This window comes from Serinus canaria, chromosome 14 (genome assembly GCF_022539315.1).
Source record: "Serinus canaria isolate serCan28SL12 chromosome 14, serCan2020, whole genome shotgun sequence".
Lineage (NCBI taxonomy): Eukaryota > Metazoa > Chordata > Aves > Passeriformes > Fringillidae > Serinus > Serinus canaria.
This window is the reverse complement of record NC_066328.1, coordinates 12,162,058-12,177,776: the sequence shown is the minus strand read 5'-3', so window position 1 is coordinate 12,177,776 and position 15,719 is coordinate 12,162,058. Positions and strand designations below refer to the sequence as shown.

The 15,719-nt window shown below is 41.8% G+C and overlaps 1 protein-coding gene across 1 annotated transcript in view; it reads left to right on the top strand.

The window, feature by feature from the left end:
* The window catches only part of GNA12 (G protein subunit alpha 12), a 39,773-nt gene that overhangs the window by 8,260 nt on the left and 15,794 nt on the right, over positions 1-15,719 (top strand). The window contains exon 2 of the mRNA XM_050979930.1: positions 3,562-3,777. Within this exon, the coding sequence (XP_050835887.1) occupies positions 3,562-3,777 (216 nt within the window). The remainder of the gene's footprint in view (positions 1-3,561; positions 3,778-15,719) is intronic.

Genomic DNA, 15,719 nt, shown 5'->3' with positions numbered 1-15,719 from the left:
AATAGTCTTTGTCTATTCCTTTCTGCAAGTGGTTTGTAATTTCTTCAGATTTCTTGTGTGTTATGCCTTAGGTGTCTTTTCAAATCCATGCATTTCTATACTTAGCATTTTCTTCTGTATAAGATATGCTGCTTCATGAGGTAAATCTCATCACACTCTTGTAACACTTTTTTTTTTTCTTCTACCCTGATTCCATTCAGGTTTTGTGCATGCCAGGGATTTATGCAGTGACTTGAATATATTAAAAATTATTAAGAAAGGAATGGAACAGAAAATTTCTTATTTTATCCTCCCTAGCTGGTGCTTCCATTATGCTGTTGGTTTTCTATTTTCTAATGCCTGACACTGTCCTTATCTGTGACTTTTAATTCTTTCCATCTATGCTTATTTTGAGTCCTGCTTTAACTGCAGCACAAAAGCTTTAAATCAGTTGAAGTGTTCAGAAGTTTACTTCCTATCTAAACTTGTTGCTTCTTCTTTTTTCTGTAGTCCAAATTTGAAAACAGAATCATAATTGATGGTGTTCAGCCTTGTGAATGAAAGAATGAATGGACATTTTCTATAGTCACAGAAAATCAGAAAAACTATCAGGAAAGGGTAGGAAAAGTGTCTTGCTTGTATTTCCAGTAAGTGGAAACCTTTGCTATGGTGACTTGCTCTGCAGATTAATGAGGCAGGGATTATCAAATGCTCAGTGAGCTTGCAAAATACAGTGTTACCAGTAAGTCTGAGATGTGAGAAAAGGAGTACACAGGATCTAAATTTAGTGATTTCTCTGTTTCTCCTCATCTTTTTGACATCTGTTTATAGCATTTATGGAGCTGTTTTGTGATGTTGGAGAAATGTTAAGTTTAGATTCACTTTAGTGGGGATTTTGCTGAGTCACACTTTTAACTGCTAAGAGTTGGGTGGAAGAAACATTGATTATTTTGCTCATTATGTGCAGCTTTCATTCCTGATGTGTTTGAGACACGTGTTGAAGCAGACATGTTCTAAAAATTTTGAGAGATGCTGTGGGTGTGCATAGGACAGCACTCCTGCTAGTGTCTATCCTGTGTTTTTATTTCCTTCCTGCAGTGTGTGTCTGTTTGTCAGTGCTGATGCTGGTGTCCCACTACAGGATCACTTTGTCCCAGTTTGGGCTCTGCATGTGACTCGGTGGCAGCATCTGTCTCTGGATCAGTCAGAGCAAGGCTGATGCCATGTGCTCCCCATGGCTGACCTTACAGTGGTTAATCCACTCCCACAGGCTCTGTGGGACCTAACTTTCATTCCTTTATTACCTCAGGGAGGGTCAAACCTGCGTTTCCAGCAAGCAGCAGCCAGCAGATAAGTGACTATTCCAGGACTGGAGCAGTCTGTGCACCCTTGATTGAAGCTGTTCTGTGGTTTTCTCCACACAAATAATGAAACTTTCCCTAACAACAAACAGCCTCTTGAGACCTCTGTGTCTCCAGCAGGAGCAGGGACAGTCAGACCAGCAGTGTGGGGAAATGCACCCTTTTATTCCAAGCAGGAATTGTGCAGACCTGCAGCTATTCCTTTGAGATGCTGTGAGGTGGAGAAGGATTAAACCAGCCCCAGAGCTGGAGCCAGGGGAGATCCTGCAGGGCCCAGGCAGGAGAATGGTCAGAGCTGCGTGGGCTGGGAGCTCTGTGCAGGGCAGCGAGGGGACAGGGTGACCCACGGGGGATGGGAGTGGCTGGGGACATGCTGGCCCTTGGGGAGATGATGATCACTGTCCCACACACAGTGCTGATTAACCATTTCATACCCAACAGTTCTCACTGAGCAGACACAAACCTGGCATGGGACACCTAGAAATAACCGTGTCCTGCTGGTCTCAGTCACCACAATCCTCTGGAAGAATCTCCCAGGTTCTTAACTGGGCATAGTGTGGAGCTGACCCTGCCTTCCATTTGCAGCCAAGATGGGGGTGTGTGCCAGGGATGGTTTGCAGAAGTGTGTGAAGCTGTGAGATGTCATGGAGGCATCTGCAATTCAGTGACAGAGCCTTATAAGTGGGTTTTTCATGCTTCTGTTTGCTAGTGCCCTTCAAATAACCATTGAAAGACTTCTGTTAATAAAGGGATAAACTCTGCAACTGGGAATGAGAGTTGGCTTTTAGTCTGTATGACAGTTACTAAATAGCTATGTCTGGAATTTAAAGCATCAGTTGGTAAATATATTTGATTTTAGTCTTTTCATGGTATTGTGGAGATACATGCTCTACTTTTTGAGAAGAAGTAACAATCAGTAGTGAATCATAAATATTTACGTTTTTGGGAAGTTGCACTTCAGGAGCACTGCTGGCTAGTGACAACCACGACACTTCACTTTTCCTATTCTGTGACACTCCACACTAAGTTGCTTCTCACTTCCCTCTCTAATCTTGGCTGCTGTTGGGAAGTTACTGTTGTGGGGTGCTGCTAAAGGACTGGAGAGCAGAAAGGTTCCGGTGTTAATAAAACATACATGCAGTCTTGATATCTAAAGTGTGCAAAAAAAGAGATCATTCCAGTGATGTGGACGCTCTTGTGAGTAGCTGTGGAAACAGAACTTCACTTTTGGAGATTTTTTTTATTTTATTTATTTTTGTATCTCTAGAACCAAAGATCAACATAATGAGGAGAGTAATCCAGTATAACCCAGAGATTTTACTTGTGAATTCAGTGGTACTTGAGATACTGAGTCACCATTAGCAGATCTGCCCATTACTGAAATGGGGCTCACTATTGAGAAATAAATATTGGCCATTGGAAGCTATTTACTGCAGGTGAAGTTAGAGTCAAGACTGAGGTATCAAATTTCTTTAACCTCATGTGTTTGGTTTGTTGCCATGAATATGAAATTAGGTTTCCATAAAAACTGAAAAATGTGGAAAGAACTAGCTTAGTAATCCTGAATTGAATTTGAGAACTAGAGTGCTTTACATCTAGATTTCTTTTCCAGTATTAGAGTAAAAGACCTACCTGTCATGCATTGCTTGATGCAATGTGTGGCAAGTTCAAAAAGTAAGCTGATTCTCAGGGAAAACTGGAACTGCTTTGCTGAGCCTGGTAGCTTGGAATCTATGCAATGTCTTCAGTCCTGTAATGCTCTTCTGATCTCCCTAATGCTTGAGAAAGCTGGGTTGTCCTTTTTGGTGTCAGAAACCCAAATGCAAAGAACAAGATGGAAGAATATGGTTTCAGGCCTGGTGTTGCTTTTAAAACTACAGCCATGATGATCACACATCAGTTCCCAGACACTTTTCTTAATTCCCAGACACTTTTCATGCTCTCACTGATGTTTACTTTCATTATCTGTTGGTAGCACTGCTTGTTGCCATTAGCTGTTGCCGCTAATACTTTTTCCACCTGGGGAAATATTTTGTGGCTAAATTGCTTACAGAAGCAGGCTCTATCTTACTTCTGTTGGAGATGTTGCAATAAACAAAGTTTTTGATTCTCTCCCGAGTTCAGTCTCACCAGAACAGTGTCAAAAAAATAATCCTCAAGTCCTTGTTCTTTTACACTTTAATCTTTATTCACAGACTTCCTTCTCTGCATCATTCTTTAGGGCTGCAGGGTTCTGGTGGATGCACGGGACAAGCTGGGGATCCCTTGGCAGTACACAGAGAATGAGAAGCATGGAATGTTCCTGATGGCCTTTGAGAACAAAGCTGGGATGCCCATCGAGCCTGCCACCTTCCAGCTCTACGTCCCTGCCCTGGGTGCTCTCTGGAGGGATTCAGGAATCAAGGAAGCCTTCAGCCGCCGCAGCGAGTACCAGCTGGTGAGTACACCCAGCTCCTCGCTGGGAGGAGAGGAGTGCTGCACTATAAATCTCTCTTCAGCTCAAACACAGCTTGCTACGTGCAAGATGGAGCCACCCTGTTAGCTGTTCGTAGGAGTGCTGTAAATCTGAGCACTTCAGCAGCAGAAACAAGTGGTAATTGGAGCCAAACTTGAAAAACTACATGGCAGTAAGAGGGAGTGGAAAAGTGCACATGACTGGATAAACTGGAAGAGCAAGAGGAACCAAAAAAGGCAGGAATTGGTTGAACTAAAAATATTTTAGCAGCTCAGTAGGTCTGTTCATAGTAGGTCACTGATGAAGGCACACTTAATTTGTAACTTTCCAGTCCTGCCAGCTTGCACTATATTGATACTGGCAAACTCTTCCTGCATGCAGCTCTTTTGAAGTGAATGCAACACCCATTCAGGCTGCTGCTCCCTGACTGTTTCTTTTCATCCTGACGTCTGCAAATGAAACTTGGATAAGCAACTGAAAGATGACAGTGAGCATAAAAATGTGCTCTCTTCCCTGCTTTCTTGTTGTTAGGTCTTCATGCTCTTGTGCCAAAATAGCTGCACTTCTGGTATGGGATATGTTTCTGACAGCTGTTCATAATCCACTCCTTTTGCTTCATATGTACAAGATGGAGAGGATTTTTTTTTCTCTTTTTCTTCCCTGTTCTGTGGATCAAGGTACTGATCCAGACAACCTGGTACCACAAGTGCTGTGGTATCATTGTTGAATTAAAAAGGTTAAAGGACAGAAGCAGGGCTTTGTATATTCTCCTTTAGATTCTTCTACAAAGGAAATTGATACAGCTGAAGGAGAACTAGAGAAATTGAATAGTGAAATTCGGATTGTTCCCTCATGCTGCTTCTCTGTGTGGGTTCTCTGGTGTCTGGTGCTGTAGTTAAACTCATGCTGCAGCCCTTAGCTACTCATCTGTCTCCACTAATAAGATGCCTGTTTGAGTCTTGTTGTTGCATATCTTTGAAATCTGTCTCTGAAGTATCATGAGACTGCCAAATAGGTAAAGAATAAATGAAATGAAGTAAAGCTGTCACAGGATGATGGGATAAACCTCACTTCCTTAGGCTAAAAATGAAACAATTTCCATGTTATAGCACTGGGGGTGGGGGAAGGATGTGCAGGGGGAGGGAGGATGGATTAATTGTTCTCTTATTCCTAGAGTCTGTAGACACAGGCTTTGCTGTTCTAAGCACTGTTCAAATGTGGAATAAAAAGATGGTTCGTGCCACAGGGAACTTGAATTTGCTGTGAAACAACTGTAAGAGAATGCAGTACAGTAAGCAGTAGTTGCATCAGCAGCCTGCTAAGGTTGTTTGTTTTTTTTCCCTGGGAAATGCTATGGTCAAGCATGGATTTTGTTTGTAGGGAGAGATCTAGGGAGAGATGGGGATCATGTGGGAGGTTCATTCCTGTGCTGGTTAGCAATAAAGTAGTATCAAACTGTGGGGGGAAAAGTCCCATTTGTTGAATAAATTTTGTTCCAAAAGTAGCAGGCCTACCTCTGCATTTTCTGGCTTAGAGGATTAAACAGGAAATACCAAAAAACTAAAAAAGCTCCACAGAAACAAAGCAGAGAGGCATGCAAGGGATCATTTGAGAGGCTGTCATCTTCAACATCGTGCTGCAGCTCCAAGGTGCATCCTTCTGGATGGAACTGGGTGGTGTCACTGGAACTGCTACAGGCACCAGGGCTGTTACCCAGTCAATACTGCAGCCACCTGTGTCACAAGAACTCCAACTCCATCCCAGTCCTGCACCTGGGGCACTGACAACATGAAAATCTGGGTGCTGTTATTTTATTGTACAGGCTGCATCACCAGGGGATCAGAAAGTGCCTCACTTGTAACTAAAAAAAAAAAAAACACTTGGCTGCATAAAAGGTTTTTAAATGCTGCTTCTGGATTAAACTAATTATTAGCCCCTTAATATTTTGAATAAGTTTCCATATCTTGCTTCTAAGTTCAGCAGAAGTCTGATTCCCTCAATATATGGGAATAAGCAGCTGTACAATTCCTTTAAAAAAATCTAAAACTACATAATGTTTTAAAGAAAGAGGTGGTTTAAGGAGATGCCTAATTTGTAATTGCATATGATATGTATAAACCCATACCTTCATTTAGTTTAAACCCTTGCTGGATATAGACTTGTGTAAATAAATAGAAGCCAGATATAGTGGACTCTGAGAAAATAAATCTTTTCTGAACTGATTTTAACTCAGGCTAAAGAAAACCTCTAAATCAGCACTCTCTTTCTTCCCTAGTATAAGCAAGCTATTAAATGGAATATTCTTGGTTTAAACTGAATTTATTATCTTTAAAATAGTTCTTAAATCATCCCCAAAATTTTGCAGCTTTACATTACTGTGATCTTTCTGAATGTGCCTTGACACTGTTTGAAAAAACAACCCCACTCAGCACTGGCATTTTCTTCACCCTCGTCTTGCAGTCAACTGAACACCAGCTTTTTTTATAAATCATTGTTGTTATTTTGGCTTCAGAGCTGCAGGGTTATTGGTGTGCTGTGAATGCTCTGTTTCTCCAGGAAGCTGTGGGACTGTTAAAAAGTCAAACAAGCTGGTTGGTTGGTTGGCTAGAGCTGAAAATTGCAGTGTGCAGGTGCCTTCCTATGGTCTGCAATGCCCAGCTCATTGACTGACTCAGCAGTAACAAACTTGTTGAAAGAAAACAGCTCTGACCATAACCCTGTGCAATCTAAAAGCTGCTTCTCTGGCACCACAGAAGCTGCCTCTGGGCATTTGAGTGTTTTCTGCTTCATACTCAGTGCCTACAAGTGTTGTTGTAAATCTCTGTCTGGGTCTTTGAGCATTTCAGAAGTGAGTGGGTGGATTCTACAATAGCAGACTGCTGCTTTTTTTTTTTTTTCTTTTGTCTTCCCAGCCTTTCTTAAAGCAGACGAACCAATTTTGCTTTCTTTTTCCAAACATCAGCCTCTCTCTCTTCCCCTACCCCAGCCAGTCCCCACCAACCCAAGTTCCTCTGTTCCTTGTATGGGAGCCAAGTCGTGTGGGGACAAAAGCTCCATTGTATGTTTGCTTCCATTGTCACGTCTGTCCTCGTTTTTGAACTACTGGAATAGGAATTCCTTTGTAATCAAAATGGGATTCTCCTCCCTTCTCCCCTGCTTTCGTTATCCCCCCCACCCATTTTCTGTCTGTGTGTTAGAGAGGAATACATGAGCCTCCAAATGTCCTGGGATGTTTGTTCCTTGGAGGGTGCCTGTGGTAGTTTGGGCAAGGGGCTGGAAATCCCCCATTCCCAGCAGGAGGAGACAAATCCCACTGGGAATATTCCTGGAGAGCAGGCAGTGGGGTTTCCTGCAGGATTTAGCTGCAGGGCTGGGAGCTTCTGCAGTGTGAGCCTAATGGCAGCTGCTAGGGTGTATTTGGGAGTTTGGGTGCTTGTATCTGCAGGCTCTTTTTCACCCAGTAGTGACATTTCCCTTTATGCTATAAACCATGGTGACCAAGGCCAAGATAGGAATTGCTTTGGTCATGTGGTTTCTGTTTTGGTTTGTGGTTTGGGGTTTTTTTTGGGTTTTTTCCATCCTCTCAGGTCTTTACTGTGAGAATGTGAGAAGCCATTCACTTCTTTTTAATGTGTCCAGAACAAAAAGTCTGACACAAGGTTAGATACTCTTTTGACTTCTTGCAGCTTGGCATGCTTGATGTCATTGTGGGTAGAGATGGGACAAATAAGGCTCGTCAGGGAAAAAAATTATATTTTTGTCACGGGCAGAACAGATGGATAGTGACGAGCAGATCTGCCAAGGCCATCATGTGTCTTTATCAGTTCTTAGAGCAAAATTGACATTGTTGTTATAGAAAATATGTTCATGATCCATCACCAGAATATCAATTGAGATTGTAGTTATTGATGAATTAATATTATTATTGATGTTCCCTGCAGTGTTAAAAGACTTTCTGGTGTTTTAATAGCTCTCTTTAAAAGAAAAAATAAATGTCAGCATTAATGGGAAGTTGTGGTTCCTGAGAGGGAAGTAAGGCTCTTGCAAATATAGACAAAAACCTTAGTGCTGTGTCCGTAGCTATTTTTAGCTGTGTGCACAGGGAATTGTATGGAACACTTCCATTAATACTTCAAATACTGAGAGCCTCTGAAGCCTTGGTTGTGGGAAGACTCTGGAAAATGTTTTAAAGACCCTTTCTTTTATATTCATTTCACCATTCTCTAGGTGAGAGCGAGGGGGAATTGGGGGATATTTGCAAGAGCACATGGGTCACCCCTCTGAAAATTAACTATGGGGTTTGCTGTTTTTCTTTTAAGCAGCCCCTGGAATTGGTGAAGTTCTGCCTGCCAGGACAGGCAGTGAGCTGGAGCACTGCAGAGGGAACAGCCTGCTCCTTGGGGCAGGAGAGCTTTGGTGCTGCCTTCTCCCCATGCAAGGAGCCGATGGCTTCAGAGCCTCCCAGGCAGTCAGCTGTGTGCTCTGGCCAGTGTGTAGGGGAGGCACCAGTTATTCACACTAATTCTCAACTCAGAGTAGACAAACTGTGGCTTCAATGTCTTTATTTTTGTACAGAAATGTTCAGTACAGCAGTGATGTAATCAGGAGTTGGGCTGTACATCAGGCCCTGAGGCACTGGGAGATTCTGTGGCAGCATTTGACTGAAGCCAAGTGAATTGAGAGATGGGGCAGCAGAAAATTGACATAATATGAGAAGTAGGTGACTTTGAAGTGACATATTCAATGGAATCTACAGCAATGGGCTGCATTTTGTCAGAGTTCTTCAGAGCAGTTTAACAGAGATTTCCTGAACCCTGAAGCACAAAGTTCCCAACTGATTTCTCTTCAGGAGGCAATGGCAGAGTAGAGGCAGCCCCAAAAGCATGTTTCTAGGCAGTTTGCTCTCCCAGCACATATGGCAGAGCCCTGAAATGCAGGGATGCTTGTGCCTGGCATTGCTGTAAATCACTTTGCACTTGAGGAAATACCGAGTGTCAAATCAAGCCCAGCTTATACAATTGGCTGTAACACAAAAGTGAGCTCTTCTCTCTGCAAACTACTGTTTGAATATGAGCTTACACAAGAGACTCTGAATGTTGCCCATTCTGCAAGGATGATTTTTTTTTTTCCCAGAGCTGTGAAATTCTCATATTTCATCAGTGAAATCCATTGAGGCTTGACCAATGCTGGTGAGATGTACAAAGGCAATAACCACACTGTTCAAAGTGCCAGCCTGGGAAATCTTGTTACAATTTAATGCATGTAATTGGGACTAGGCAGCAACTCTGCCAAATGACTTTTGAGCTCTGCATGGGTATTTCCTAGCTTGCAGAACTCCTGTGAAACTCAGTTATTTCTGGGAAGTTACATGGTTTTTTGTTTTCTTTTCTAGATCTGGATGGGACATACCACTCTAACCCACAAAATTTTTTACAAAACAAGGTATTGACAGTAAAGCTACAAAGCAGAAACTCATGTTTGCTGTTGTTGAGTCTTAATTTTTTGTATTTGCACACTATTAGTGCTGAAAGCCAAGTGATCTGTATCTTAACTTTATACTCTTTCTTTATTTTTGAAGCTAATTGTGAAGCTGTGGATGGTAAATTGGCTTCTCTGAATCATAGCTAGTAAGGAATGAAAATGCTGTATTTTATGTGTATAACACAATAATAGTCAATGATAACCTGGTTTTGTTATGTTAGAATTCTGAAAGAGTGGCCTTATCTAACACAAGATGTCATATTAACCCAAAAGATCACTGACTTGCTCTGGACTCACATGGAAGGGAGAGTTAGGAAGATCTTTCTTAGTTAAATATCTGAGCAAGGTTTTGAGCCAGTGTCACAGCAATTAAGGGCCAGAGATCCAGATTAGAGTTCTAGTTCTGTTTCAAATCCCAGGACCTCCAAAGTTTATGGTCAGGTTATGGAGTCTGACTCATCTTTGTACAGCAGGGGAAGTTAATTGCTTGTTTAAGTGTAATACTGCAAAGCCTGGTGGCTGCTCTGCAGCAGGAAGGATTAGCAGCTGGAGTCCCTGGCTCCTAATCCTGTCTCTGTGACCAAATAGGAACATTTTTTTCAGAGCAAGATCTCAAGTAAAAACCCTCAAACAGAAATGATATTTGGTTAAAGGAGTTAGTTAGTGAGCTATAGTTTAGGTTTTATTAAAAATGGAGAGATAGCAAAGCAAACTGCAGCTGGAAACCTTCATGCAAAATTCTGTGAGTACTGACTAAGGCTGTAGAGTTTGCCAATTTGCATCTGCAGAAGTTCAGTCCTCAGTCTTAAAATTGCAATATTGTAAAAATGAATGTTTAAATGAGATCTGTTAATGGGCCTGCTGCCACCAGAGAGCTGCTGGAGCAGTGCAGGGTTTGGCTGTGCCAGTTTGTCTTGACAGTCAGGGATTCAGCCTGAGCAGGAGGCAGAGTTGGAGATGTTAGCTGCCACCCACAGCAAGGAATGCTCCCCTCTCAGTTTTGCTTTAAGTGCCATTGAACAAGAGGTGAGAAGAACTTGCATTTAAAGTAGGCTGGATTCACAGCCATTTGGGGAATCACTGCAAATCATTTTGAATTCTTGCAAAATCTGCTCTTGCAAAATCTTTTCTCGGTGACAAGTGCTGTTCTCTGAGGCAAAACCAACCTAAGAAAGCTGTGATGGGTAAAAGAGTTATTAGCCATTCTTAAATACCTTCTGCTATTGGAGAGAAATAAGTAGAACCAGAAAGGTCATCAATTATGACTTTTTTAAAACAGTGCGAGTGGAAAAGTCTTGGAGAACAGCAGATTGTGACTGTACCTACCTGAAGCCTCAACCAAGCATTGAGTGCTAAATGCTGTGTGGGAAAAGAGAAGGATTCTTGCCATGAATTTCTCCTGACCTTAGGTAATGACAAAGTGCAACAGCTGGGTGAAATGTGGCCTGCATGGAATTGGGAGGATAAGTTGGAAAGTAATGAGCAGATCATACATAATAAATAAGTGGATAACAAGAAATTGATATGCCTAGCATATGGGAGCTGAGCTGGATCTGAATAAAGAGAGCTGTGCTACTGGCTGTCCTGCTCTTTGTGTAGTGAATTCCCAGCACTCAACAATTTTTTAATTTTTACATTATTTAAAGATCAAAAACTTGGGACAAAATCACCTCCAAGGTCTGTAAGATGTGCAATTAATGCACTTCATTATTGCTCTGCCTCTGTGGGTACCAAAAGGCTGAAATTCAGACTTAGTGTGGACTCAGCTTTAATTTACAGATTCTTGAAGGCAGATTAAAAAGTCTGGTACTATGTAAGGCTTCCTGTAGGAGCTTTGTGCTGCTGGCCCTTGGAAGCCTATACATACTGACTGTGGTTTTGGTGTGGTTAAGATAAATAAGAGAAACAACTTCATATTTACAGCTCCCATGGTGAAAATTTGTTGCAGGCATTTGCCTCTTGCCTAATGATTGCCATTTTTCTGGTTGAGATATTTCTTTTTTCTTATGTGTATTTTACTAAGTACAGACCTTTTTTTTTTTTCTTTACCTGTTAGTAATTGAGCCCCTTAGAGAACTGTCTGGGTGTCCCAAAAGGTTTTTCACTCATCCTTTGTGTGCGTATGGAAGAGGTTATTGTTTGCTGTCTTACCTTCAACAGCAGCACTGAAACACTAAATCTAATGTTCTTAGGCTGGAAAAGTCCTTTTGGCTCCCAGCTCTGGAGAATAAATGCCACCTTGGTTCTGGAAAGAAGCTTTAATTTTATTATGCATAAAATAATTAGAAAAAACACTCTGTATGTTTGTCTTTGCAGAATTGTTGTTCTAAGCCCTAATTAGTGCTACTCTAAATCTTGCAGGACTGTATTGAATATGTGGATTTGTTCAGAGCAAGTACAGCTGTAATTAATCTTTGCATTCCCATCAAGAAATGCTGGCACATGCTGTGAGAAACAAGGAAGGAAACTTTCAGTTCAGGCTGTCTGAGCCAGTACCCAACTGCAGCTACAAACCACTGGAGTAATCTCTTTATCCCTTTCTAGGGTGCAGGAAAGGTTGGGGCAGAGACAAATCCAGCCCAGTGAGCAGCCTTTAGCTTTGATTATGCTGTTTAATTTCATACTCAGAAAGTTTCTAATGGACCTCAATCATTCAGGAGACTAAAATTGGCAACTATTATCAGCTTAGAGATTCCCAGTGATGAAAATGTGTTCCATAAGTCTGGGAAGTTAGGCACATTTAAAGGTGCACCCTTTGAATGACAGAGGGAGTCTAATGAAGAGTTCCTTCTGAAATTTGATGGGAGCAGAGAGAACTCACATATTCAGTAATGAGCATCTGCATAGGTTAAAGTCATGGTAGTACAAGGAAAACTTTCATTTGATTTGCTACAAAAATACTTCATTATGCAGAGACATATATATTAATGTTTATATGCCTAAAAACAAAGAATACTGTTTCTAGTGGAAAGGCTTCACTTGTCAGACTGGTTTCATCCATTCAGTCTCAAAGATACAATTGAAAAGGAGACATTTCTATTTTTGTTCCCATGATATGGGAGTTCAAAGTTCTTGGTGTATGAAAGCTACATGCACTACTTGAAGATCAGCAAAGACTGCCTTAGCTGTGTGAAGGAAAAGAGAGCTCCTGCTGCTTGCTGTGTGCTGTATTAGCAGTTTGCTGACCCTGTGGTTGGTTTCAGGAAACTGGGGGGGAAAAACAGGCACTGCCCAAGAAGAGGTGACTGCTTTTGTTAAGCCAGTCTCCCTGACATGGCTCTCTCTGCTCAGAGCAGCAGTGCTGACAGTGCACTTCAGAAAGTTCCAGTTTTACAAGTCAGCCTTTTGTACCTCATTTATATGTTCTTTGTAGTGATTCAGCTTGCTTTTGGTACCCATTCAGCTTTTTATTGGTACCAAACCTTGCGCTTTTCACCTAGAACTGGGACAGCGAGCGAGGGTGTTTTCAGTGCCTTTAAAAATGTTCTAAAAGGTTCCCTTGAGAAAAAGCAGTAAGAGGTTAAGGCCTGGATTTTTCAAAGGGGCCACTGAATTTAATAGGATAATGGGTAATGAATGCTTTCAGGCTTTCCTGAATATCCTAGTTTATTGTAAGCTATGTAGGATCAAGAACAAGTAACGTGAACAGATGAACAAATAAGCAAATCATTAAAAACTAGGTCTGTTTTTATGAGAGTGTCTTATTGGCATTTCTTCTGTATTTTTATACTTAGCAGATATCTGCAGTTATTCTTTACTTATCACAGTGACAGTGAATTATGTTTAATGAGTCCCTGTTCTTGAAAAGATGGCACCTGACAGAAAGCTGAGGAGGAAAATACAGGTAGGATGGTTAGGCAGCAGTAACCTGCTCAGGTGGTGATGTTGTCCCTTTGCTACCTATCCAAATCCTGACCTTTTTGCAATGACTTCTCAAAGAGATTGTAATGTCTTTAACCTACTTTTCTTCTGTTTTTCACCCCTGCTCTGCTGTCTCCCAAGCAAGCCTGGCTTGCCTTAAATCATGGGGAGTTTCACTGAATGCAAACCACTCTTGGCTTCAGCTTACCAGGGCTGTAGCTCTGAACAGTGATGCCAGTGAGCAATAGGAGATGGTGGTTTCACTTCTCCTTTCTCAGCTGCACTGCTGGGAAAGCTTCTGTCACAAAGGCAGAAGGCAGCATGGTCCCCACCTTCTCTAGTTTGCAGCTACACCTAAAGCAGCTCTGAGGAGGAAACCTGTTTCAATTATTGACTCAGGATTTGGGGGAGGGCAGGAAAACTTCTTGGAAACATCATGCAAGATTTTCTGTTTGAGAAAGTGGAAAACATGTTGCTCTGAGAAGTAATTTATTGACACCTTTCAAATGTCTCCTCTGTATACAACACAGATTCCTGCAGTCAGACTGAGGCAGACTTGTGCTTCACTTGGCTTTGCTCCTGAACAAACTGTTGCTGTTTGTCCTTAGAAGGTCTGCTCTCCACCCCACCCCCAAAGCTCTTAATTTGACTTGCTTTGCTTGATACTCCCTTAATTCTACTTTGGAAAACCCAGTAGAATCTCCAACTGAAAAAGCACTGGTTTATTGATGGAACTCTCCCATTTAATTCCACCTCTGGATCCAAGGCTTTGATCCATGTGGCTTCAGTCTGGTCAGAGTACAGTAGTGAATCAGTCATGGTGCTGGATGTGGGCAGGAGACAAAAGAATACCTACTGTATTCTCTCTTTCTGTCCTTTCCTCCAGCCCAGCACATGCATTCCTGCTTGCAGGGAGTTCAGCTGGCCATCCACGTGGCTGGACTGCTGCCCTCTCTCCAGTTCAGGAGGATGTGACCGAGGCTTTAATTAGGATTTTTTTAATAGGCTAGTCTGCTCAACTGCTTGGAAAAGTTTGTTAAACTCACTTCATTTTCCACCATGTCTTGATTAATTTCTGTGTGCATCTGAGGCCTTAAGGATAGAAGCTGCCACCTATTTCTAATCACAGATTTCATCTTTAGATTTGTTTTCAGACCTGAAAGAGAACAAATTCTGAAGTTATGTTGAAAGTAGTCCAGGTTGCATGAAATCTTCTTACTGAAGTGTCAGTAGGGTGGAGGTTTAAGTGCAGATTTGAAGAATTCCTCCTCCTCATGCCAAAACAGATGTCACAAAGGGAGAGAATATTTACAATAGTTGATATGTTTTGATGTGAATAGGTAAAAAACCTTGCAAGGTAATGCAGGATGAGAATTCCCACTGATTGGCAAGGCACTGGGGAGGCAGGCAGAAGCTACACCTCAGGGCTGGTCAATTCTGAGTCTTTTAGAATTAACAAATACCAAACTTCTATTGAAAAAGGAGGTTTTTGTTTCTGGGGTAAATGATTTTTGAGAATCAGTTGTAAAGCTGCCTTGAGGAGTCCCTCAGACCTGCAAGCCTTGTGTTGTCTGTGGTTGAGCCTGCCAAGCACTGAGGTAATGGGCATGGGGCACAACTTCAGAGTAATGTAAGCAAGGTGGAATTTAATTGCTTTCTGCACTCTATTCTCTACACTCTTGATTTTATAGGAATCAAACTGTTAAATAGCACACCTGAGTGCAGCTAAGACTTAGGTTGCATTTTAGCTGAGTTTTACCTAAAACCTTTCTTTCAGATATTGAGCAGCTTTCTGAGTTTTGCAAGGCCATCGTTTTATTCTGCCCATCTAAAAACATCTCAGTTATGTACATACAGAAAATGAGAATCTTATTTTAAAGAAATATGAAAGATGAATGGCACTTTGCAATCCTTATATTTAACAACAGACAAATTTCAGTATGACCTCTCTGAGCTGATATTCCCAGAAAGTGGAGCATTAGGACACTGCAGCAAATCTTTGGTGTGGAAGTGGAGCAGGAAGCATCGTTCTGCAAGACACTCAAGGTTATGCCTCTTGTAAGTGCATCCAAGTTGCTGAGCTTTCCAGCTGGCCACCTGCCATGGAAAAGTCCAAGCTCAACATTCTCTCATGGCTGATGTTAGCTGCTTTTTCAGCCCACAAGATCTAAGATATTTATTTCCCATCCCTTGATCTGATAAGATTTGAAAGGGAAACTCACTGGTAAACTTGTGATTTAGTCTTGATCAGATAGTCAGTACTGCTGACTAGATTAATTCAGGAGGTGCTTTTTTTTTTTTGTCACTGTCTGTTCTAGTTCTGCAGATGTCTCCTGTAAACAAAGCAAGTTTCAGGTTTGCATTCTGACCTGCTGGGAGCAAAGCATGGGGCTGGGGTCAGGGAATAATTGGATTGTGCATCATTCCAGGGGATGCAGAAACATCCAGTTCCTTCTGAATTCTGCCCTGTTGGTTGAAAATGCCCATTTTTCTGTGTCAGCTGCCAATTGAGAATAAATGGGATAATTTGCTGGTGATGGGCCAGAATCTTGGATCCATCCCTCCTTGTGCAGCTCAGGACT